The following is a 27155-nucleotide window of genomic DNA, read 5'->3' on the forward strand; positions in this document are numbered from 1 at the left end:
CTCTCTGTACAGAGCAAGTGTGCAGGGTCTCTGACTATTAAACATTAATGTGCATTCGTTGCCTCAGTGGCAGTTTTCCACTTACCCATGCAGTGACCATTCAACATCCAGTAAGCTGATTTTTTTTAGCGTTAAGTGAGGGCCGTCATTATTAGCAAACAACTAACAGGTCAGGTCTAACTGTTATATATGTCGGCATGGCAAGGGGCATAGTTTTGTTTTTCATTTGTGTGATCTGGTATACAGTTGTACCATTGACAGTAAGTAACAAATATATTTTGATTATTTATTCCCTTTAAAGTACTGTAAAGGCAAATATTAATAATTTAAGTGATTCAGGAATGTTCTGCATTATACATTAAAGTTATGTGATCATAGTAAATTCCAAAGAAGATGCATTTTCATGATAAATAGATTTTCCTTTTTTTGTTTGTTAAAGTTTTGCTGTTTGCTTTCTATAAATTATAGCCTGTCATCGCTCTCTGTTGAATGTTTCTAAATGAGGAAAAATCTAATACAATTTCCTTTTGTGTAGAAATCGACCGATTGGTATGAAGATGGTAAGTAGCAATTTATTGTTAATTTTTTTGTACCTGTGAAAGGATTAAAATTGTTTTAAATGAAATTATAAATGAGGGAATGACATTTACACAGGGAGTCGGAGAACTAATCATACTTTAGCAGAATTCATACTCTAATTAAGTGGAGCGCATATGTAAAATTGCAGGAAAAATGGTACAACACTGGAGCATTCAAGTAGAATTATTTGCATATTATAATGAAAAAGATAATAAGGTCCAATTGATTACACTTAGTCAAAGGAATTCATTAATGCTGCATGCAGTTCTGATGTTATTTATTGAGATTTGTTATTTTAATTACCACTATTTTTGTAGAATGCCCTTCGATTTTTTTATTCTTCTGCAAAGAGAATAATGAATTTTTGAAAGGGTGATGCATAGAGGACAGAGAACCCTATATAAAGGAACAACACGTGGGAACATGTGACAATTAAGTGAATGGTGTCACCCATCCGTTGTGTTTCAAAAGTGAATTTTACCAGACAGGTGTAAATCATAAAATTCTGTAGACACCGTGGTTGAAGTAAAAACACCAAGTGCTGGAGAAGCTCAGTGGGTCAGTGTCCTTTATATAGCAAAGGCAAAGATACAGAACCGACGTTTCGGGCTTGAGCCCTTCATTGAGGTATGAGAAAATGCCGACAGTAGAGTAGATGGGGGGGTGGGGTGGCAAAGGCAGGAGATGATTGTGGAGTAAAGGGGAAGAAGGAATGGCACGGCTGTGTGGGTGAAGGAACTGGAAAGACAGGAAAGGGGGGGGGAAAGCAAGCAGTTTTCATGGAAAGCAGTAATGTCAATGTTCATGGCATGTGGAAGGTGCCCAGATGGAAAATAAGGTGTTGTTCCTCCAATCTGCGGGTGGTCAGGGTGGGACAGTACACAAGGCCATTGACAGACACGTGAGCGCGGAAGAGTGACACTGGGAGGTCGCTGTGTTTGTGAATGGAGCAAAGGTGCTGAACGAACCAATCTCCCAGCCTGCCACCGGTCTCTCTGATGTAGAGAATGCTACAAAGGGTGCACTGGATGCAGTAAATCAGTCCTCTGGAAGTACAAATAAGTATTACTTCATGTGAAAAGCCTATATGCGGCCCCGAACTATGGTGAGGAAGGAGGTGTAGGCGCAACTGTTGCACCTCCTGTGGGTATAGGGGAAGGGGCTGAGGGTGCAATGGGTGGGGAAGGATGTGTTCATGAGGGAATCGTAAAGGATTGAGCTTGTCAACTTCATCCACATCATGTCCAACTTCCACCCCGATCTCAAATTCACCTGGTTCCTGTCCGATAATACTTTCCCCTTCCGGAATATCTCGGTCTCCATCTCGGGAGTCAAGCTTTCCACTGACATATACTTCAAACCCTCCAACTCCCACAACTATCTGGAGTACACTTCCTCACACCCTGCCCCCTGCAAGGATTCCATCTCCTTCTCTCAATTTCTCTGTCTCTGCTGCATCTGTTCCCAAGATGAGGTTTTCCAATCCAGAGCTTCTGAAATGTCTGCCCTCTTCCACAAACGTGATTTCCTCTCCACCACTATCAACTCACCTGTATCACCTCCATTTCCCGCTCATCTGCTCTGACCCCCTCTGCCCTCAGATGCAACAAACATAGAATCTCCCTCACCAACCACCCCATCTGCCTCCGCATCCAATACATCATTCACCAGAACTTCCAGCACTTACTACTGGATCGCACCACCACACATTTTTCCATCTCCTCCCCTCTCAGCTTTCCGCAGGAACTGCTCCCTCTGGGATTCCCTCATGCGAGAAAAATAGAGATTGTGGATGTGAGGTATGGAAGGTTCAGATTGTTTAATATGTTTATATAGGTCAGCAAACATTCATGGGCCAAAGGGCCTGTCTGTAATATTTTATGTTCCTCCAAATGGGGCAAGACCATAACATAGTCTTGATTTATAGGGGAGGCTAAGGAACTGATGGATAGGAAAAAGCAATATCTGTGACAGGATAAGCCAAGGCTGTCTTGGGGAGAAATTAAAGTGGTTTTCTGGTCAAATGGGTCTTAGGAAAAGCTAAAGAGTGATAATAGAAACAATAAAGCATTATGTGTTGGGCTAAGAAAAGCTCAGCCAATATCACAGATGGATATTATGAGAGGCATAGACAGGATGGACAGCCAGTGCCTGTTTCCCAGGGCAGGAATAGCAAACACCAGAGGACATGTGTACAAAGTATAGGGAGGGAAGTTTAGGGGAAAACGTCATAGGTAATTTTTTTTTTTTTATGCAGTGAGTCGTGGGTGCCTGGAAGGCCGTGCCAGGGATGGCGGTGGAGGCTGGAACATGAGAGGCATTTAAAAGACTCCAAGACAGGCACATGGATGGAAGAAAAGTAGAGGGTTACAGGGTAGAGAGGGTTTAGTACTTTTTTTTTAAGGAATATATGGGTTGGCACAACATCTAGGGCTGAAAGACCTGTACTGCGTTGTAATGTTCTATGCATAACTAACATAGGAAGGGTCTGTTCAAAGACAGAGCAGGAAATGACCTAAAATTGGACAATTCAATATTGAGATGAAATTAGAGTTTATTGATTATACAGATATGTTTAATGAGCAGATGCATCAAAATACTTACTTGCTGCAGCCAATCTGATATGCAAGATACAAGTACAATTATATAAATTAAATTACCACAATTTGCCAAATTGGAAAAATAGATCATAAATTTTTTTTAAAAGATAGATAAATAAATATTCGCAGTTAGAGTGAAAGTTTTTTAGGGTTAGGGTAGTAAGTATGGGTTCAAGAGCCCGATGAATTTTGCAAAATAAAAACGGATTTTGATGGTATTGGCCTTCAGGATTCTGTACTTTCTGCCTGTATTTAGCAGTGAGAAGAGATTGTGACTGGAGTAATGGTGTACAAACCCTGCCACAGCTGCCATGTATCTGTTTGAGACACCAGTCTGAACCAGATTTGCCCTTTTGCATTGGTAATGGCCTTCTGCGGTTTTACCTGGACTTCCTGTATGTCTAAATCACCTGATCTGAACCTCTCAGATCTGGTCCTCAACAGGTTGAAGATTTGTGGCTTCTGGTTAGGGTATACTCAGGAAGTTTCAATCATCCACGCATTTCCTGCTGAATTCGATAACAACTGGGGCATATTCATTCAGGTCCAGTGGGGTGACTCCTTGAATATGGCCTATTCTGTTGGTTTCAGATAGCCACAGAGCCCCTCTTCTGCCTCCCCAGACTATCTCTGTTGTCTTCCCTACCAGTGTAGTGTCTGTCTAAAGGTAAGAAGGAGAAACACAGTCGGACTTTCTACAGTGCAGGTGCAGAATGGAGTGATAGGCATCCATGACTATAGTGTATAGCAGTGGTCGATCTCCTGGTGTTGCAGGAGATGTGCTGGCCTTAAGCTAGCCTGACTGAACTTCCTTGCAATGACTGAGAAGACATTTAGATACGTTGTATAGAGCTTGTTGATCACGGCATGGAGTACGAGCTTAGTGTCTGTCAATGGAAGGATGTGGACTGCAGTCAGGACAATGAAAGTAGAAGGGTTGGAAGTTCAGGACTAAACCATTCTGGATGAGGGGGCAGCCACGAAACAGAAGCGCCACATGTGAGCACCACAAAGAGTTAACCTGAAACAGACACCGCCGTCTCTCCCTTTATCCAAGGATGGTGTTCGATCCATGCAATTTACAGAGAAACCATCGGGCTGAAGCTGGAGGCCCCAGTCCTGACAGATAGGCATAAGCCCTGCCTGTGAAATTGAGGGCACAGCAATACTTTGTGTCCCTCTGGCACAGAGTTATTCTCCTTAGGACCTCAGTTGTAGCGACTGACCATTGGCTAAAAAGGATTTTCTACTTTTATTTCATATTTGCAACATCTGCCATTTAGGTTGAGTTTCTTCCACTGGAACACCAGCTCATTAGAATCATAAGGTTCAACTCAAAACCACCACGTTGGGTGTTGGACTAGGATCTTGGCAATAACGCAAAGATAGGTGGGAAAAAAAATAAGCTGCAAAGGACAGAGAGAGGCTATCGAGAGGCGTGTAGGTAGGTTATGCAAGCCAGTAAAAGTCTGGCAAATGAAGCATAGTGAGGGAAAATAGGAGGTTGTCCACTTTGAAAGGAAATAAGCAATCACCAAGATTGTGAGGGATTGCCGAGGTCGGAGATGCAGGAAGGCCTGAATGCCCTGATTTGTAAAATACATATTAAAAAGGAATGCTAACAGAAAGTTAATATTTATTGCTGGAAAATTTATATCAAAAATGGAGCAAGTCTGCATCTGTGATATGGGGCATTGGAGTTTTGATACCTTTATTTTATGATAGATATTTATATGTTGAATGCAGTTCAGGGTAAGTTTACAATGCTAGCACAGTAAAATCTGCATTATCCAGAATTCAAGCAACTAGCAGCCTCAAGCAATTAGCAAAAATAAAATCACAGAAAATTAATAGGTAAAAAAATATGAATGTTTAAAATTGGTGCCCCCTCATGGTCAATTCTCCAATCACACAACACACAATCTCAAGCAACCAGCAAATACACTTATCCGGCATTGACCAATCCCCATACTGAGGCTTTTACTGTACCTGGGATACATTGGTTTGTCTCCTAGGCAAAGATGAATAGGCTAGGATGACAGCATCATCTGGCAGTTCGTTCATATATGCATTACCTGCTGACTGACCAAGTTAGGTCCCTTGTCTGCAATTTAGATTTAGACTCCCTCGGCCTGGGGAAAAGACCATGATTTATGCACCTGTTCGATGTTACTAATGACTTAATAAACCTTTAATAAGATCACCAATCATATCCCTACAGGTGATACAGTCCCATCTTCTCCAGCCTCACTCCTTATAACTCCAGCCCTCCAATTCATGCAACGTCCTTGTGAATCTTTACTGCACCCTCCCAAGCTTAGTCGCATCCTTCCTATAGCAAAGTGACCAGACGTACACACAATATTCCAGCTGTCTCTCCAATGTCTTGAAAGTGTCATGGTTGGAGATCAAACGGAATATAGAACAATGCAGCACAGTATAGGCTCTTCAGCCCTTGGTAGATATATATGGGCCCTTGCCGACCCATATATATCTACCAAGAACAATACTAAACCCTTCCTCCTCATAACCCTCTATTTTTCTTTCATCCATGTGCCTGTCCAACAGTCTCTTAAATGCCCCTTTTGTTCCAGCCTCCACGGTCAAGGCATTCCAGCCGCCCACAACTCTGTGTTTAAAACAAAAACTTACCCCTGATGTGTCCCCTAAGCTTCCCTCCCTTCACCTCGGAAAAAGGTGATGGCTGCTTACCTTATCTATGCCTCTCAGAATCTTGTAGAGCTCTATTAAGTAATCTAAGATTCTTTAAATCTTGTATTAAAAAAAAGGCTTTGACGTCATACTTTTGCAGAGTATTTTTGAAGGAAAAAGGCAAAGACTAGAGACAAGGTGATCAATCCCTTAGATTATCATCTCTTGATTTTAATTATTAACTTTTCAAGCACCCGTGGCCACATGGTACATAACTTTGATCCTACCTAAGACTTGCTTTATCAGCGCAGGCAAAAACTGAGGTTCAAAAATATAAAAATGAGGTGAAAGAGAGAATGAATTAGAAAAATAAAAGATGTGCAGCAAGATGAGGAAAGTAAGATGTACCGCGGATAGTCCATTTCTTCCCCGGCTGGATGTACTCAAGTCTGGTTGAATCCAAGAACAAAAAAAAATAAACATAATCACAGCTTCCTCCATCCCTCATCTCTCCAGAATCAATGGACTTTGCTTCATGAATCGCAAACTATATAGGGATGATGCTGTTCATTTTGAAACAATCCCCACTATCGAGTCTTTCTACCCTAAAGTTCCCATGTTATTCTGATATAATTGTCCTCGGTTCGTCTTCGCACAGGCTACTTTTCAGTATGTGTGGAATTTTCCCCATGTAACAAGTAATGTTGGAGATGAACGCCAGCTGATTGAAAGAGGCTGGCGGGACACTTGGAGAAGAACCAAGTGGTTCTCGGTTACAACTGCTGGTGTCAACATAATCTTGCCATGGACTAGATGCCTGACATAAAATAGATGAGGCACAGACATGGCAATGCCACCTGTAGAGGAGATAGCAAGTTTGTACTCCATGAACTAACTGTGGGCTCAACGGTACTGTTAAAGGAAAGATCAATGAACTGCTGCAATAACCCAGGAGCTGATATCATGGGCACCTGAACCTTGCTAGGAGCAACCTAAGCTTGCGTACAATAGTTTGAACTTCAGCTCAGCACTGGTAGCATTTCTCCTGCGCTGAGTGGAGGTGAAAATCTACCCCAAGTTGGAAAAGATCACTTGCCAATTCTACACGAAATCTTGCGCTATTAGCACTGCATTTCTCCCCATCAGGGAACACAGACTTTCTAACAGTGATCTAAATATGTAGGCAAGTACACCCATTAGCCTTCTGTAGACTGGTTTTCCAAAGTCATCACATCTAGGGTATTGCAGCCAGGGCACGTGCCCTGGGCGCCACTTGAAGCGGGGTGGGGGGGGGAAGCTCCACTGTCCTCGCCTCATGCTTGTCACCCACCGACCCGGCCGCTGATCCTGCCCCCGCCACAGCACTGTCTGAGTAGGCCTGACATCTAACTCCTGAGCTTGACGCAATGCCCGACCACCTCGCTGATCCTAGCCCTGGCCGTCTGTCACGCCCCCCCACCCCCATCTAACTCCCGACCCCCAACTGCCTTGGCCTCGCTGATCCCACCTCACCCTGTCCGTCACCTCCCCATAGGAGAAATAATCTAAATGCAATGTTGTTTCCTTCGATTAAACTTGAATTTATTTGTGTGCTGACAATAACCAGACCAGCAGTGTGAGTATAAGACAGCTTTAATAAACTAATATGTATTCTCTGAAAGAAAAACCTGGAAGGCTAGACTGTAGCTCTGGACTACTTTATATACAAGGTCACCGGGCTGACCCCTGGTGACCTAGTGGTGTAATTACATATGACCACAATTTGATTTTGAATTTGAATAGTTTTTGGAATTTTGTGGCTTACGGGTGTGAATGCCGAGGCTGCTTGAAATGTCTGTTACTATTTTGACTGAGCCGAGTCCATTTGTTCTAAAGGGTTAAGACAGCCACTGAAGTTAAGAAAGGAATGGCAGAAGAGCACCTTGTCTGGAATCAATGTTCTCTGGCATAATTTAAGTTCATCATTTTAGAATATACTGCATTACTCACTGAGTTCCTCCAGCAATTTGTTTTTGCTCCATGGTTTAAAGACTTTTCTCCAGTGAAACAAAATTAAACTGCAAATGCAAATCTTCACGCTGGTACAGGCCTGATATAGATCAGTACTTGGAGTTGATGGAATGTCATCCAAGGCAAACAAAACCAGAGAGTGTTGCTGTTTTTGTGACACCTGTGCTATTGGATCCTCGATGCCCATTTGTTTTCTGCCATCTTATCAGTGAAAGCTACTCTGTGGGGCTGTGCCACTTTGGCAATGCATTGCACCTCTGTACATTTCACATACTAGGCAGTTTCCCTGCCCCATTCATGGAATGAGCAGGTGCACCAATTGTAAAACAAAAAAGCAAAATGTTAACGAGTGGGCCACTGCAACAGCAGACCAGCAGTATGAATGGTCCTGCATAGTGGACTGCGCATCTCGTGGCAGGTGCTAAGTGTCGGCGGAAACGGCGCACACGGGACTCTGGGAGGGGGAAAGGGAGTGTCGCCGACCAGCGTTCACAGACACGCGCAGCGCGTGGTGCATCCCTCCCTCTCCCTGAGACGCGGGGTCGGCAGAATAAAAGGACGAGGAGCACGTTGCAGAGGGAGGAGACAACGAGGACAGGTAGGGAAGCCAAAGTGGATGGCGTGGTGGTGGCGAGGGGTGGATGCGGGGTGAAGGGTTAAAATAAGTAATTTTTAAATGGGAGGGGGAGCAATTTCAGTGCTTGCCATAGGCTCTATTTTCCCTAGATAAGCCACTGGTCCTATCACAACTGCTCGTACCTGCTCCAGATGTATACAGCCTTCTTGCTGACCCGGAGACTTGCTGCATCCCAGACAAGATTCAGGGAAGGCCTACAGTAGCTAATTTAGAAAACCCCTATCCCAAAATACCCCTGAGAGCCCTGACAGCTGCCATAACATCACCCTCAGCTTTGCCTAGTCAAGGATATGAGGGTCATTTGTTTCTCCAATTACCAGAAATATCTACAAAATATTAAAATTAAATAATCAAACAACACTGGAAATAAAATAACTGAAATGGGAACATACCACTATTTTTTTTTTAAAACTTAAAATATACAGTTAAACCCTTGGTATCCAGCACCTCTGGGGATTGGTAGATGCCAGATGTTAATTTGCTGGTTGCTTAAGGTTGCGTGTTGTGTGGATTGGCAAACTGACCACTGTGGGGTTGGGGGAGGGGGGGTGGAAATTTTAAACTCTTGTATTTTTTAACCTCTTTATTTTCCACAATGTTTTGTCAGTTGCGTGAGGCTGCTGGTTCCTTGAATTTTAGATAATGGGGATTTTACTGTACATCAATAAAACATTAGATTAAACTGGTACAATTTGGAGGAAAGCCCTAAAACCTCCATTGAATTCATTGAGGTCAAGTGTCCTGTTCAGAGTTTGATCTGACACAGCAGAAAAGAGACAAGGGATCAGTATATGTAGCTCTTGGTTTAATGATCTAATGCCATCTGTATGGGGCTTGCACATACTCCCTGCCTGCCCTACACAGTACTAAATGAATGTGGTATCCAGCTGTGTACATGCCAATTAATGGTGACTGTTAAATTCTTCTCAAGAAACAGATGACGATGAAGACCAAAATGATCCCGATTTTGACCCTGAAGAACACGAAGTTGATCTTTATGATGACTGGTTGTTTGATTATTCTGAAGAAGGTTTTTAGAGAGTTTTTATATTTTTTATGACCATAGATTGTAGTATCTAATTATAATCTCTTGATTTGGCTGCTGTTAACTTTGTCATACACAAATATTAATTCATTTTGTTCTGTCATAATTTATAATGTTAAGAGATTTCACCCTGTTACAGATACTTCATTGAGGTTCTTTCTTCTTTGTCAAAGGTATACAAAACTTTTAATTAGGCACCAACTAGATTTCTCCCATATTCATGGTGATACGAAACAAAATAATGATTCTTGTCAACTTATTGTAATGTGGATCTGAAAGGCTTCCCCACCTTGCCCACTTCTGTCCTTCCTACTCATCTCTATCTCTCCTTGCAGAGAGGCAACACAACACTCTGTCTCAAATGGTCCATTGGAAACCAGCAAAAAATCCCACCATTTCTGGCAGGTTCTGCCACTCCAGCAACTACTTCAGTTCCGAAACTCCGCCCAAACAAATTTCTTCCTGAGCCATCACCCTGCCCAATGACATTTGGAATTCAGATGGCCGACAAGGAGAAGATGTTCATTCCTTGCATTTATTTCACATGGATCTTAACTCCAGTGCAATACTGAGCAAGGTTTATAGAATGGTCGGTGTCTCAGTCAGACTCCCTGGACCAGTCAGAATTTCAAACAGAGCAAATTAATGACTGACAGTATTCTCAGGGCATTTCAATTCTCCTGAAGAAGACAGACATCTTCAATTAACAGCAAAACATTGCTTGTACACTTAGTAAAAAAAACATGATGTAGCCAACTCCTTCCTGCAGCTATCCATCCGAGAGTGACAGCAGTTTATATGCGCTATCACTGATTGTCTCTGCTCAATACACCCATGAGAGAATAGGCTTTCAAGTAAGATACAGATTTTTCAGTTCTCTCTTCTCCGTCAAGATGATTGTAATATTACCTCAGAGCATGCGTTAATTGCAATATAAGCCTTTGCTTTGTATTTTGAAGCTTTGTGTATCTTTTGTCCTTGGGCTTATTTTGTTATTCATGGGTTGTGGACACTATGTCAGAATTTATTATCCACCACTAATTGACCTTGAACTGAGGCAGTTTGGAGTTAACCAATTGGTGAGTTGGTCTCACAAAGACACCAAAACAGTTGAGCACATCAGGGAGCATCATGTGTTTTTTTTCTCTCTCCTGGACCAGGTTAAGGATATTTCCTTCCTTGGAGAATATGATTGGGCTTTTACAACGAATCAAAAATTTCAGAGATACTGATATTGGTAGCAGTCTTTATTTTTTTTTAAATTATTCCAGACTTTTGATTTTCTTACTTCAATTTGAATTCCCTGTTTGCCCTGTTGTGAATAGCACTCTTGTTCAAATTGTTGGATGTTAATCCAAAAGACTCAAACATTACATCAACCAGATCCTAAACTTATGTTGGTAATTAGGTTAAGTTGTTCCAATTAAAATTGTTGAGGATAGTAAATTAATATTGTTATTTACATATTTTCTAGATTCTTGTTCAATGAACCCCTGTGAAAATGAGGGTACCTGTGAAGTAATCGGTTCAAACTTCAAGTGTCACTGTCACCCCCTTTATACAGGGAAAACATGTCAAATAGGTAATGATTTTCCTAAACATTTGTGTTGTCTACCCCATTTGTTAAATTAACTTGTAATACTATAAAAATGAATTACATTAATGGCTTACATTAAGGGGAAGGACACTTAGTGTAGCGGTTGGGTGGCACGGTTACCGTAGAGGTTAGCACATCGCTGTTACAGCACCAGCGACATGAATTTGAATCTGTAAGGAGTTTGTTCATCTTAGTATCTCAGTGGGATTCCTCTGAGTTTTCTCGCACCCTTCAAAGGTACAGACAGGAGTTCAGATTTTAGATGTATTGTCAGAGAACGTACATAACATCAACATACAACCCGGAGATTCCTTTTTCATGTGGACGCAGCAGAATTACCACTAATTGGTAATGCAAAAAAAATGTACACAGCTTACGCAAATAAAAAACCACAAACAGATAACTAATGTAAACAAACTGATTGTGCAATTTAAAAAAAGAAAATCAATGAAGTGCACAAGTAAGACTCCTTGAATGAGTCTCTGCTTGAGTTTTGTCATTGAGGAGTCTGATGGTGGAGGGGTAGTAGCTGTTCCTGAACTTGGTGGTGAGAGTCTTGTGGCACCTAGACCTCTTTCCTGATGGCAGCAGTGAGAACAGAGCGTGCGCTGGGTGGTGAAGTTGTTTGATAATTGCTGCTGCTCTCCGACGGCAGTGTTCCTTGTAGATGTATTCAATAGTGGGAAGGGTTTTGCCTATGATGTCCTGAACTGTGTCCACTACCTTTTGGAGGTATTTACACTCATGGTTATTGGTGTCCCATACCAGACCGTGATCTAACTGTGAGATCCCCTGAGAGATACTCCAATGAATACAGTCCAAGAGCTGTTAAACATTCCTCATAAATTAGCCCTTGCATTCCAGGAATCATCCTGGTAAATGTTCTCTGTTCTCTCTCTAATGTCATTACATCCCTTTAAAGATAAGGGCCCCAAAACTGCACACAGTTCATCCATCTCCAGCTCAGGACTGTAGCTGGATGTACCTTTTAGAGGTGTGGTCAACAGAAGCAATCCACTGCCCTAGCTGTCTCCATTATCTAAATATAATTAAAGGATTTAAACTACTTTATATGGCCTTACCTCTCTGCTAGCATGCTAGCTAGCACTTTCTCAGCCTCTACTCACTCCCTGGGCTGCTCCTCACTGGCCTCTCCTTTAGCTACCCCTCCTTTTATTGGTCTCTGTCAATTAACTCATTTACCCAATTACTCACTCCCACAAATCGACACTCATCTTAACTAATTCCCCTCTGCGCCCTTTTTAAGCTTTCCAACAAATGTACTCACCAGTCACTCATCCCCTCCTCCAACTCAACTAAAATGAAATGTAGGTTCATCAGGATATTTGGGCATCACAGGCATGTGGGGAAAGAAGTGTCTGTAGATCTAAATTAGAAAATTTAAATAACAGCCATTAAAAAAAACAGTTATTTTCCAGCCACGTGTTTTGTACCTCATTTCCATTTTATTGGCTACTAACTCATGTGTCACTCCACTCTGCATTCTTTCCAAATTCCCTTCTCCCATTGTATGAACTCTTCATTGTCACTGTTTTGCTGCAGTACAATGTAACTGAGGAGCCCCAACACAATGAGCAGCAAATTTAAAAGAAAGTTAATGCAGTGTCAAAGAAAATTAAGATGAATTTCTCTTACTCTCTAGTAACTACAAAAGTTAGATCAGTGGTTCCCAACCTTTTTCTTTCCACTCACATACCACTTTAAATATTCCCTATGCCATAGTTGCTCTGTGATTAGAAAGGGATTGCTTAAGGAGGTATGTGGGTGGAGAGAAAAAGTTGGAAACTACTCTTTTAATCATACCTAATTGACTTCTTATGTGCACGGTTTCATAACTCCAAAGGAAAAGGACCAATGACAATTTTTCTCAAGCAACATATTTCAGTAACAATTAGGTCTAGAGCAGTGATTCTCAAACTTCCCTTCCCACTCACATCCCACCTTAAGCAATCCCTTATTAATCACAGAGCACTGATGGTGTAGGGATTACTTAAAGTGGTATGTGAGTGGAAAGAAAAAGGTTGAGAACCACTCAGAGCAACACATCTTAAGCTGGGGATGTAAAAGCAGTGACAAAGTGTCTGTTAACGAATCTTTAAAGAATACAGGGCAGGTTAATATTACCGAGGGTATCCTGAATTTCATAAATGGAGGCATGACATAGAAAATACTTTTCAGTTGTTCGATTGCCTTATATGTCTCATCCAGGGTGAGGACCTCATCCAGCTCTAGCCTTAGGGGCTGTTGAGGGAGCTGGAGCAGGGCGGAATCTTGGACTGAGCGGTTGGCACTGAAAAGAGATTGGAAGTGTTCTGACCATCGGTTGAGGATGGAGATCTTGTCGCTGAGGAGGACTTTGCCGTCTGAGCTGCGCAGCGGGCTTTGGACTTGGGGTGAGGGGCCGTACACAGCCTTTAGAGCCTCGTAGAAACCCCTGAAGTCGCCAATGTATACAGCTTTTATAAAGGCCCCACAATTATTTTGTCCTTTTCTTGGCACATTATTTTAAGAAGGACATGAAGGCTTTGTAGGGGTATAAAAAGGATACATGAAGTGGACCATGTAATGGGATTATCTTCTATTTATAATGTCACAAGGGAGGACATTTGGCCCATTCAGTCCATATTGTCTCCCAGGGGAACAATCCCATTAATCTTATTCCCTATCCTTATCTCTGCAAATTTCTAAATCTCGTGCACATCCATCAATGCCCCCTTTGATTTTATTTTTCATCATTTACCAAGGCGAATAAACCTACCAGTGCAGGCAGATGGAATCAGGTTGGGGAGGGAAGTGAGCAGTAGAAGCTGATTGGTGGTGAGGGGAAAGCAGATGAGGACAGATGGAAACAGACAGAGGAGGGGAAAGGAAAGAAGAACCAAGGGTGAAGAAGCCAAGGTTCTCATGTGTATGGGTGATGGACAGATGAAACCAGGTTGGGGGGGGGGATATGTGTCAAGCCCATAAGGGGTGGGGGGGAATCGGAAGCAACGAAAAAGGAGAGAGGACCTATATGAACTGATGGGAGTGGGAAGTGACACAAAGAGATTGAGTTACCTGAAATTAGAAAATTCAGTATATTTGTCATTGTGCAGTGTAGTACTATCAACTAGACCCAACAGGCTTTAATCAGTCATAGCTTACATGCTGTTGGCCTGTGGTGCACTGCCAGAATCAGACACACACAAAAATAAAGACTGTACAACAGGCTTTAATCCACAGACTTCCATAGAGCCAGGCTGGCTGGGGCTGCAGCAACTCTGCGTGAGGCCTCGGGAGGCCGGCGCAGGCTTATATCCCAGAGGGTGATTGACACCCGACTGGGTGGGGCTTGATGCATTCAGGCCGACTGATTGACAGCCGGCCAGGTGTTGTCCTGTCCCCTTACACTCTTGCAGGTACAGAGGTTGCCCCCTGCAGTACTGAGGGAGGGGATTGGGCAATATTGCCTTACGTAGGAATCCTGGAGGGGGAGGAGTTACACTATCAGGGGCCAAACAGAACAATGACTGCAATACAGTGTTCCACCGCAGGCAGTAGACTGCCCAAGCAGAAAATGAGGCCTCACCATGTCTGTGTGGGCAAGGGAAAGGTGGGGGTTGGGGGTGGTAAAATGCCCTCACCTCCCCTCTAGTTATTGATCCTTCTGCATTTGTTTACTCAATCTAAATCTTTCCTGATTTTAAACCCCTCTCACATCTGCTTTTAGCCTTCTCTGGATTTAGAACAAACCACCAATGTCAGGTTTGACTACCATCATCCTTCTTAACTCTCACATATGGGGATATCATGGGTATCCAGAGGAATAAGTGGTCAGATATGTCGCCTTATGGCAGCAGGAACTTATCACAAAATGAAACAATAATTGACGGAAGGTGATATATGATTCGCTTTTAAGTAAACTTCATTTTCAGAAATTAACCATTTGAAAGTTGCAAAGGTCCATGGATCTGTTGGTGAATTTTAATGAAAAGCAAGCAGTTTTTAACTCAAAGCTTAATATGGCTTTTCATCTATCTCAACAAAATTTGGATAAATCGTATTGATGTTTTTTGGTAGCGCGTCATCAGTGAATGTGACAGTGTTTCTTGACTTTTCTTTTGCGGTTTGAAAAAAAGGACATGGTCAGTAGTACTTCCAAATCTGCCTTGTGACACAAAAAACAAATTTGTGAAACAATGTCCAAGGTTACTGTATTTATTTAGTTTTCTACCTCTGGCCCTGAGTAACTCATTCCCAGCTGGTGCGCTGTAGATACTGCAGGCAGTAACATGTGTCCTCCCCTATTTATCCAAAAGCAGTTCTCCCTTTAGCTTTGTCTAAATACGGCAATATTTTAGAATGGGTATAAAGTGCAGTGTTGTTGCTAACGCTCATCTTTCCAAGCATACATAATGTTTCAATCAGTAATTTGATCTGAGCATACACTTGATTTGAGTATATATGGATATCAAAAGATGGAAGAGGGAACTGACTACAGTTGCAGTCATTTTTTTTTTCATCTGGTGTCATCTGCGGTTCAATACCTCCAGTTTCAAGGACAGTTTCATCCAACGGTTATCAGATTCTGAAGTATATCTCTCACTGGAAAAAAAATGAAACATTGTTTTTAACAGTAGGTTTCTCTATTCCCTGCATTATTTGACCTGCTGCGACATATACTTCTTACACAATTGTTTATTTAAGTAAGAACTCGATGCTAGAGAAACTCTGCAGGTCAAACAGTGTACTTTCTATCGCAAAGATAACCAATGGTTCAGGCTTGAGCCCTTCATCAAAGTCTAAGTAAAATGTAGGCAAGTGTCTGAATAAAATGGTGGGGAGAGGGGCATGGGGGATGAGCACAGTCCCACAGGCAAGATGTAATAGATGGATAAGGGAGGGAGGATAGGACCAGCAAACAGTGGGGGGTGGGGGGAGATGGCTCTGCAAATGGAGAGAGAAAGGGGTGGAGAGCTGAAAGAAAGAAGACAATGGGAATGAGAAAACGGGCAGTAGTCCAGCAGAAACCGGAGAAGTTGGTTAATGCCATCTGGTTGGAAAGTGCCCAGGCGGAACTTCAATCTCTGCATCAACAGACTTTGTTTTTTTTAATTTATTTGTTATTATTGTGTTGACTTGAATATATAGCATGCAAAACAAAAACTTTTTACTGTATCCCAGAACATGTGACAATAAACAACTCAATTCAGTTCAATCAATCAATTCAATGATTTACCTGCACCCACCTCACTTCACCCCAACCCATTATCCCAAAACAATTTGAAACCTTACCTCAGAAAAATATAGCCCACCCAAGTAAACATGTGTGCATTTCTGCCCTTGCTATCCTTTTGGAGAGTTAACCTGTTTTTTAAATATTCACAAGTGCAATTGCTTGACACCTTCTCAATTCATTCCACACAGAAATCTCACAACGTGGAAGAATATTTTCAGTGTGGGTTGTATTCTAACCTAATAGTCAAAGGGGCAAAATGTCCCTTCCACCCACCAAGGCACTTAAATTTGGGCTCGACTAAATTTGATTTAACATTGTTTATCCTGATTCTTTTCATATTTCAACCTGTCACTCACTACAGCATTACACAGTAGATCAATGGCAGAATGTTCTTAAGATGACAATAGGTTATGTATTCCACATTCTTGATTCTCTTTGTAGATTGCATGATCTGTATTACAGAAAATTCTGTTTGAAGGAAAATAACATGCTTGTCTGAATTATATTTTTGGAAATGTTTCTGTACTTTGAAATAATTAGAAATATTAAGAAATAACCAGAACAATGTTCACTTAATCATAAAATAACAAAAGTAACTCAAACCTTGAGGTTTGACAGGTGCTGTTGAATCTAATGCAACCGAATGCACCTTTAACCCAAAGCAGGACAGTTGGATCTTGAATGAGTGACAGATAAAATCTATTTACATCAATGCAAAAGCCCATCCCAAAGGAGCACTAAGTCAGCGTGCTGCAAAAGAGATAAATAAACTTGCATTTATATTGAGCTTTTCACACCTCAGCCAGGACACCCCAAATTGCTTCACACCCAAAAGCCAGTGTTGTTACTATTATAAGGTAATAAAACACTTGCCATATTGTGCACAGCAGGTTTTCAAAACTAACCTGATCATCCTTTTTAGGAAGGCTGAATGAAGGATGAATATTAATCAGGGCACCAAGGATAACTTGCAGGAAACTCGAGAATAACTCATTATTACCCACATTTATCTTTGGCATGTGGATGAAGACTGAAAGGGCAATATATAATCCCGATCATTATTTGCTCCAAGAACAGTAAGACTTGGATTTAGGTGTGGAACTGGGATCAAATGGAGACCAAAGATGTTGGGGAGGTCAGTCTACTTCTCTGAAGGACTTTCGTCGAGCAGCTGAGCTTTTAAACTAGCTTTCATAAACTGAAAAAAAATCGTAAAATGGCACTAAGTAGTCCTTGATGTTGTGACGGCCCATATACATCTACCAAAACAACACTAAACCCTTCCACCTCATAATCTATTTCACTTTCATCCATGTGCCTGTCTTTTAAATGTCCCTGTTGTTCCAGCCTCCACCACCGCCCCTAACAAGACATTCCAGGCACCCACAACCCTCTGTGCAAAAAAAACCCTACCCCAGATGTCTCCTGTAAATGTTCCTCCCTTCACTTTGTACAGATGTCCTTTGCTGTTTGCTACTCCTGCTCTGGGAAACAGGGGCTGAGTGTCTACTTTTATCAGGGGCCCTCAAAATCTTGTAGGCCTCTCATCCTTCTTCACTTCAGAGAGAAAACCCCTGGCACTACTAACCTTACCTCATAAGACATATTTTCCAATCCAGGCAACATCCTCTTCTCTCTCTCCATAGTTTCCACATCTTTCCTGCAATGAGGTGACCATAACTGAACATTTTTTAACGTTACCTTGCTTGAAAGATATGTTACTTTTGCCACTTTTAACACAATAATAATGAATGGCAAACATAGCTAGTTTGAAAATAAGATGGGCTGGGGAGAAATTTATCCTTGCTTACCAGTGTGGAATGCATACAGGGATATCGTCCTCTAGTCGTAGTCACCCTGCACATTCCATTAACTTCAAAGCCTCTGGAGATCAAAGATGATTTTTTTCTGCCCCAACATATTCAATAATCTAGTTTGGAAGAAAAATACAAGAATAGAAAGTTAATGATTACGATTGAAGAATATGTAAAGAAAAACCTCACAAAGATAAGCGTATACAGAGCCGTTGTCATACCCACACTCCTGTTCGGCTCCGAATCATGGGTCCTCTACCGGCACCACCTACGGCTCCTAGAACGCTTCCACCAGCGTTGTCTCCGCTCCATCCTCAACATCCATTGGAGCGCTCACACCCCTAACGTCGAGGTACTCGAGATGGCAGAGGTCGACAGCATCGAGTCCACACTGCTGAAGATCCAGCTGCGCTGGATGGGTCACGTCTCCAGAATGGAGGACCATCGCCTTCCCAAGATCGTATTATATGGCGAGCTCTCCACTGGCCACCGTGACAGAGGTGCACCAAAGAAAAGGTACAAGGACTGCCTAAAGAAATCTCTTGGTGCCTGCCACATTGACCACCGCCAGTGGGCTGATAACGCCTCAAACCGTGCATCTTGGCGCCTCACAGTTTGGCGGGCAGCAGCCTCCTTTGAAGAAGACCGCAGAGCCCACCTCACTGACAAAAGGCAAAGGAGGAAAAACCCAACACCCAACCCCAACCAACCAATTTTCCCTTGCAACCGCTGCAATCGTGTCTGCCTGTCCCGCATCGGACTGGTCAGCCACAAACGAGCCTGCAGCTGACGTGGACTTTTTACCCCCTCCATAAATCTTCGTCCGCGAAGCCAAGCCAAAGAAAGAAAGCCTCTGGAGATCAAAGATGATTTTTTTCTGCCCCAACATATTCAATAATCTAGTTTGGAAGAAAAATACAAGAATAGAAAGTTAATGATTACGATTGAAGAATATGTAAAGAAACAAAAAGTGAAGTTCAAAACCAAAGTAGAAAATAATTTATTTTGTTTAAATGGAATATCATTGAATTTTAGCATCAGTCTCTTCCTTTTGTGTAAGTACAAGATGAGTCTTAAGGTTAACATCAGAGCATTTTGCTTTCTTGTTTACTGTTTCTTGTTAATTTGATTTTAAATCAACTCACTTTATGATGGAAATGATGGCTGCAAATCTCTGCATATTAATAGTGGTCATTAGGGCCCTAAAGTTGTCAACTTGGTTCCACGACAGTATCCAACGCTGCACACAAGTGTGCACTAATCAGGTTAATGCCCAAGATGCAAACACATGTGATGAGTTTGCACACAGTAGAAGCCTGCAGAGGTGAAAGATCCTGGAGACAGTCTACAGTACGTGCCACCAAGTTGAACCTCTTATGCATTTTTATCCCATCTTTTCAAGAAGCACAGAAAGCCCACTGCATTCGAAAGGATTTCCCCCCCCCCCCTTCAGTAATAGGACCTTCAGTGAGTAAGTTGGGTCAGAATTGATTTGCAGGTCGTTGTCTCATGTTTCTAGACTTCATGACACCTATGCGGAACAGTGATAGAGAAGGAAGAATTTTGTGTTTCCACGTTAAGACTTGAGCAGAACCCTGTTACTCCTGTATATTCATGCTTTTGTTATCACTCCAGCATGACGGGAATCACAACTGGTCACCCATCAGACAAGGGAAAAGGAGAGGAAGGGGGGGGGACGACGACAAATTACCTCTTTGGAAGAGTTTAATGAGCAAACTTCCTTCATAAACAGTGAGAAGCAATGCCACCTAGTGCTGCTTTCATGGCCACCTGCCTGCCCTCACCTGACCCAGGTGTGGAGGATCTGTCTTGATGGATCCTCAAGTTCAGCAGTGAGGTCCAGATCGTGACTGGATCTCAGGAGACGAGCTGCGAAGTTCTTGTGCCTTCACAGCTGGCAATACAATTCCGTCAGGCATTCAGTGATATTTAAAAAAACCTTTGAGGTAAATGACGATAAAATCTAAAACATAAATGCAATAAAGTTCAGTAATTCAGGTGCAATTTCAGAATCCAAAGGGCAGTCAGCATTTGAGCCCCTCCATTCCAATGAGTGTTTCAACAATACTATTTCAACTAGAATATTCAAGGTTGTGGCTTCTGAATGGTTTGGAGCAACAGTTGTTAATAGATATAAAATGTGTTCAAAGAAAAGGCATTTTCACTGGCAAGGCTGGAACTTAATGCTAGATTCTTATTACCCCTTGAATCGGATGGTTTGTCTATGCAGTTCCTTTCAAAGCAATCATCCGACTGTCGTTCTGGAGCTGAGTAAGGATGGTAAATTTCCTTACCAGAAGGATGGATTTTCACAACAAACTATATTTTCACAGTCATCACTGCTGAAGTTAACTTTTCATTCCAGATATATTTATTTCATTGAATATAAAAATTGTCCATTTATCCATGAGTAATTCAAATTAAGTCTCTGACTGTTTAATCAAGGCCTGTGCGTCATTAGTTCTTTTCGAAGTTGAGGCCTAAATATAGTATGGCATAGACTGCAGACATCTTGCTAAAATAACGTGATGCTTCTAAAACGATCACCATCAGATTGTAAGGTTCTGGATCTGGGGTGGAAAATGTGACATCAGCAACATTTTGCATTTTGCAGCATTAGGGATTTATTTCTACTCATCTCAGTTTCCCTCGGCAGAGTACAACAAGCAGATTCCAAGACCGAAAGCTGCCCGATGGTGTGGGTGACCCCACCTGCTCTCGCGTCACACTGAGGGCATTGTTGAAGGAGGAGTACCACAACCACGACGGCGCCCAGTAGCTGGAACATACAAGTGGTGTGTGACCACAGCAGGTGCATCACGTTGATCACTACAGCAATTAATTGGGGAGGCACGGTTGATGTAGTGGTCAACACAACGCCTTTACAATGCCAGCAATGGGGACAGGATTGGGGTTCGAATCCCAAGCTGTCTGTAAGGCGTTTGTCCGTTCTCCCCGTAGGGCTGTACGTCGAATTAATAATTTTGTTATACCCTGTACAAAAGTGGCAGTTCTTCCAAATCACAGGGAGTCAGCAGGAGAAAGGGATTATCCCCAAATAATGGCTGGTGGCAACAATGCACAAACTCCACACAACAGTACACTGTGAGAAGAAGAAGAATAAAGCTGCGTTTAGTAAACTCATAACACCAAGCATTAACATTTTGAAGTAATACTTTCATTATCTGTACTTCTCAGGAACAGCTTTGGAGTGCAAACAGAGCGGGAATCTAATTTCACGATAGGGTACTGAGTAAAAGCCAACGTCAAATCAAGAATATTTCAAAACATATTTATAGATCAAACCAGGGAATTAAACACATGGACATTAACTAATTATCCTCCAGTGGTGTAAAGTATGGTTGCTCACTTTATTCTTAATGTCCAATGACATCCTTTGGAGAGTGTGCAAACTTGTAGCCTTGAGGCACAATGTGCTCCAATAAGGGTATGTGCAGTTTTCTCATTGTATCCGGAATTGACATTGCTGCTGAGTGAACAGTCTCATGACGCAATCCTCAAAGGGATCCTAGCCCTTAAAGCGGCGTTACCAGTGGCCAGTATGAGCAATATAACATGTATACAGGTGCTCCCCCCCGCCCCCCCGCATGATAGTCCGACTTACCAGTTTTGAAAGTCACAATAATATGCGAACGAGTGTAAACAACCGATACTGTGTTGAAAGCATTTTTGTTTTAATTTTGGCCTTGTGTTAGATGCCCAACTGTAGGCTACGGAAAGTGTTCTGAGCATGTTTAAGGTAGGCTTGCCTATAATGTTCGGTAGGTGCAGTACTGTATTCTTTTTCCACTTACGATAGGTTTACCAGAACGTAACCCCGTCGTAATGCATTAAGGTGGGTGGGTGAAAATGTGGAAGGTGATCTGTTGGTGCTTGCTTCTTCACAGTTGGGAATGGCATTCTGTGTTTCTGCTCAACCAATATAGCAGAGGCAGTGAGTTTTGAAGCTCAACTTGTGATAAAATTTAACTATAGCTTTTTCATCATTCCTTTTGGGCAGCAGGGTTAGTGTAGCAGCCAGTGCGATGCTGTTACAGCACCAGTCACCCAGGGTTTTGAATCCAGCACTGTCTGTAAGGAGTTCATACATTCTCTACGTGTCTGCATGGGTTTCCTCCAGATGCTCTGGTTCCCATCCACCCTTCAAAATGCACGAGGGTTGTACTTTAATAGGGTGGCACGGGGTCATGGGCCGAAAGGGCCTGTTACCGTGCTGTACGTCTACATTTAAATTTAAACATATTTGGAATATTTAATTGCTGGTGTTTATAACAGCATAACTTCTAAAAATCACCCTTTAAATTAAGATATAATTTTGTAGAGATGCTTTTTCACTTGATGTACTCTTTAAATTTTGTTCTTGAATAGCAATGCCAATGCAACCATGTAAAAATATATCTTTAATGATTGTTTACACTGCCTCCTGCCATCTGGGCATTGGTAGCAAGGTCAGTATTTATTGACTATTGTGATCTGCCCTTAACATAGGGGGCCATCTTCTTGAACCACAGCTGCTGGGCGAGTTACTCAGGACTTTGAATGGTAGCAATGAAGGAAAAACAAAATATTTCGAGACAGGATGGTGAGTGACTTGGTGGGGAATTGGCAGATAATGATGCTCCCATGTGCCTGCTGACTTTGCTACAAACAATAGGTTTGGGAGAGGTGTTAAACAAGATGCACTGTATATGCATTTTGTAAATGGCACATACAGTGCAGATCAGAAATAGAGGAAGTTAATACAAAGTCAGGACTGCGTCATATTACTAGTAGTAGTTTATTACAAAGTTATTTTGTCCTGGATAAATTCAAGGTATTATCTAGTCAAGGGAATGCCTGACTTCAGAACCTTTAGAGGTGAAAGGTTTCGGAATCAGGAAATGGCGGCTTTGCTGAAAAAATACCAGCTTCTAACTTGTAACGGTAGATTCCATTTTCATCACATAATGCTACATTTAGAATGTAACATGCATGAAATTCTTTAACTTTTGTCTACCGTAGGAGAGTCGCCACTTTGTCCAGCGCCTCTCATAGCAACCTACAGCACCTGGTGTTCCTAGGCAATCTCCCCACCAGGTATTGACCAGACCTGAGACTGCTTAGCTTCTGAGATTGGAAGATCTCAGGTATATTCAGGCTATGAGGTGCTGTCCATTGATTTAAGATGCTCATGTTTTTTTTTTATTTTACAAACATTGGTGTACACTAACTACATTCATAATGTTCTATATTGTGTTTAAAACATTTCTCTTTAATACAACAATGGCTGCACTAATTTGGTGGTGAAGAGATTCAGGCAAAGTGAGAAGGTCCTGTAAAAGTGCAAATTTTGTCTGATTCATAACCTATTATGGAGCAACATTAATTAATTCTATGCTTGAGGCTATGATATTATTTCTTATCGGTGTCCAAAGTCAAAATTGCATTCTAATTTACAGGAGGAAGTATGTGAGGAGGAACCTGGAGACATTGTAAAATGTTGTTCTTTAATTTGCAGTGAAGAATCCCTGTAGGAAGTCTACATGCATACACGGAGAGTGTGTCCTGAATGTTATACCCCCTTACCACAAGTGCAGATGCAACTATCCCTTCAAGCCACCAAACTGCAAAAAACGTACAGTAACTAATTCTACTTTTTCTGTATGAATGGTCTGCTTTCTTACCTGCAAGTAGTTCTTTGGAAAATGTTATCATGAAATCTGCCAAGGTGCAACCACTATATAAAAGTAACTGGTGTGGGTGATCTTGATGTTGGCAGATGTCTGCACCCCCCACCAGGAGACTTGGATCACATAACTTGCCATTACTTTTAAGCACTACAAAGAAAGGTGAATAAAAATAAGCTTCAGAATTCACCAATGGGGGAAACAAATTGAAAAAGAATTACAAAACAGTTAAGGAGGAATGGGATGAAAGTCTGATCCATCTGCAAGACTAACTTCAAGTCAGTTACAAAATTAAGGAAGCCAAAACAAAAACCTTTAAGGAATCTAACAGTTTATGTCAAACGTAAGGCAGGTTTGTTTTCTAATAAGAGAAAAGCTAAAGTTGTACTTGTGGAGAAAGTTAGAACTTCCAGAGAAAAATTGGTTTTGAAAATGACAGGGAAGATTAATCAAATGGTTCAAATAATCATAACGTTCATGCAAACTAAAATAAATATTTGTAGAGAATATATTTTACAAAATTGGCAGGCAGTTGTAGGGCCAGCGGATAAAGATTAAAAGGATTCAGTCTGGGAGGAGAGGGGGAACATGAGGAAATATTGTTTCACACAGAGAGTAGTTATTCACCTGAAACTCAAGATTTCAACATTCCTTTATTGACGTAATAATACAGAAGATGTAATATGACACAAAATTGCCTTCCGCCTGCTGTAAGGCAGATAAAGAGTTATCATTAGTGTTGCTCAATACCCCTTACAGTAAGAGAGAAAGAGAAGCAAAAGGGAGTCATTTCCGTGTCACCTCCAACACTCCCACAGCCTCTGTTCGATCTATTGGCAACCCAAGCTCCAGATCCAAACCTCCGAAACAATCAGGAAGCCTTCAACACCTGACGCCCTTCGGAAGCCCTTCTTGCCCTCAGCTTCCTCTCGAATCCCAATTCTGACAGCTGGTTCCCATGAGCCAGTCACCAGTAGCCTGTGGTGTGGTGGAAGCAATCAATAATGGCTTTCAGTGAGGAATTGGATGTGTAAAAATTGCTGGGCCTTTGAACAAGAAGGAGATTGAATAAATTACCTTACAAGCTTCTGAAGTGGAATTCAGTGGGTGAAATTATTATTGGGCGGATCAGAACTATTTGTAGTAGTAACTGTGATGTATAATTCCCCATTTTCATCACTCTTGATCGTGCTACACATAAATAACCTTCCATTGGTCTTACTGCCACATAATTACAGTGCCCTCCATAAAGTATGGGACAAAGACAGATTTTCTTTTCCTTTATTTGCTCCTGTGGTCCACAATTATAAATTTATAATCAAACAATTCCAGATTCTATTCGGGGTTATTTGTATTCATTTTGGATTGACCACACAAAATTATAGCACTTTTTTATGCATAGTTTCCATCATTTCAAGGCACCGTAATGTTTGGGACATTTAGCTTCACAGATATTTGTGAGTACTCGGGTATGTTCAATTGCTTCATTGATGCAGATATAAGAGACTTACTCTTGCTTCTAAGCTTTTCATCACCTCTGGAGTCTTTAGTTCTACATGAAGACCAGAGATGTGCCAATCAAAATCAAAGAAGCCATTATGTGGCTGAAAAACAATAAAAGAGTAAGAGATGTCATCTAAATCAACAGCTTGAAACATCATTAAGAAGAAAGAGCAAACTGCTGAGCTCAGTGATCACAAAGGGACTGGTTTTCCAAGGAAGACCTTCACCGCTGATGACAGAAGAATACTGATCATAATGAATAAAAATCACCAACAGATCGGAAACACTCTTGAGGAGGCAGGTGTGGATGTGTCTATGATTACAGACTGCAGAACACTACATGAATAGAAATACAGAGCCTACACTGAAAGATGCAAACCATGGCAAAAGTGGAGTCCTTTTGACTTTGGATGTTCCTTTACACCTCCACACTTTGCTCTTGCCATCACTCCAATACAGGTTAATCTTGGTCTCATCTGTCCACAAGACCTTTTTCCAGAATTCTGCAGGCTCTTTTAAATACTTCTTGGCAAACTAAAATCTGACCATCCTTTCTGTGGCTAACTAGTGGTTTGTATCTTGCAGTATAGCATCTGTATTTCTGTTCATGAAGCCTTTTGAGAAAAATACTCGACACATTCTGAAGAGTGTTTCTATCAGACATACGTTTGGGGAATTTTCTTCATTATGATTAGAATTCAGTCATTTGCAGTGGAGGCCTTCCTTGGAAAACCAGTCCCTTTGTGATTCCTGAACTCATCAGCAAACTCTTTCTTCTTAATGATGTTCCAAACTGTTGATGTTGGTAATCGTATGGTTTGGGTGATGTCTCTTACTGGGTTTTTTTTCAGCCTCATTATGGCTTCTTTGACTTTCATCGGGCACAACTCTGGTCCTTACAATGAAAAACGGCAACTACAGATTCCAAAGGTTACCAAAAGCTTAGAAGCAAGTTTAGTTCTCTTACACCTGCACCAATGAACATACCTGAGTCCTCACAAGCACCTGTGAATGTCCCAAACATTATGGTGCCCTGAAATGAGGGCATGTATTAAAAATGAAATGTATTTTAAAAAATGCTGTAATTTCTACAGGGTCAAACCAAATTGTGTATAAATAACCTTGAACAAAAGCTGGAATGTGCACTTTAATTATGTGCGAATTGTTTGATTACAAATTTAAAACTGTGGAACACAGAGGCAAATAAGGGGGAAAAAACGTGTCTTTGTCACAAACATTATGGGAGGGGGACTATACGTTTACAGATGATGTCACATCAAGGAATAGCGATAATGTTTTGTCACTAGTGTGAAAAATAGTAAATGAAGCTTCAAGGACAACTTGTGAGCACCCTTTTCAAAATGGGGATGTGACTCATAAGTAGGGCGGACAAACTCCAACCACATTCAACTTGGGAGCATAGTGATATTTATAATTCTCTAAACTGCTAAGGGTACTATCAACAGTTATCCAGTTATTCTAGTTCATGAATGGAGCCAGTAGAAAACAACTTGCAGGTGGAACTTTTGCTTTTACTTAACTGACGACTGGATAAAACTAGTAACTCAAATCTCCAACAGATAGTGATGCCCAAGACTCATTCCAAGCTGGATCCCCAAGATTCAGGCATAAAATTAGTGCGCTGTGGACTTAATGCACAATTCCAATTCGGATTGTGGATAATTCAGCTGGCACTGATGTGACCTTACACCCTGAGCAAACTCAGAGGAGTGGCAAATGAGAGCCAGCAAGGATTTCCATTTGGGGCAGA

The 27155-nt window shown here is 41.6% G+C and overlaps 1 protein-coding gene across 3 annotated transcripts in view; it reads left to right on the forward strand.

Annotated features, from left to right (window-relative positions):
* The window catches only part of LOC138744191 (hyaluronan-binding protein 2-like), a 53161-nt gene continuing 26006 nt past the window's right edge, over nt 1-27155 (forward strand). Inside the window, exons 1-6 of one of the 3 annotated variants that reach the window (XM_069899972.1) lie at nt 195-260; nt 536-560; nt 2837-2953; nt 9410-9508; nt 10998-11105; nt 23713-23829. In XM_069899972.1, coding sequence (XP_069756073.1) covers nt 11009-11105; nt 23713-23829 — 214 coding nt within the window. In that variant the 5' untranslated portion in view covers nt 195-260; nt 536-560; nt 2837-2953; nt 9410-9508; nt 10998-11008. Of the gene's footprint in view, nt 261-535; nt 561-2836; nt 2954-9409; nt 9509-10997; nt 11106-23712; nt 23830-27155 lie in introns of all 3 variants that reach the window. The other 2 variants (XM_069899970.1, XM_069899971.1) reach the window with 2 other exon arrangements.

Source organism: Narcine bancroftii, chromosome 10 (assembly GCF_036971445.1).
Source record: "Narcine bancroftii isolate sNarBan1 chromosome 10, sNarBan1.hap1, whole genome shotgun sequence".
NCBI classification, from domain to species: Eukaryota; Metazoa; Chordata; class Chondrichthyes; order Torpediniformes; family Narcinidae; genus Narcine; species Narcine bancroftii.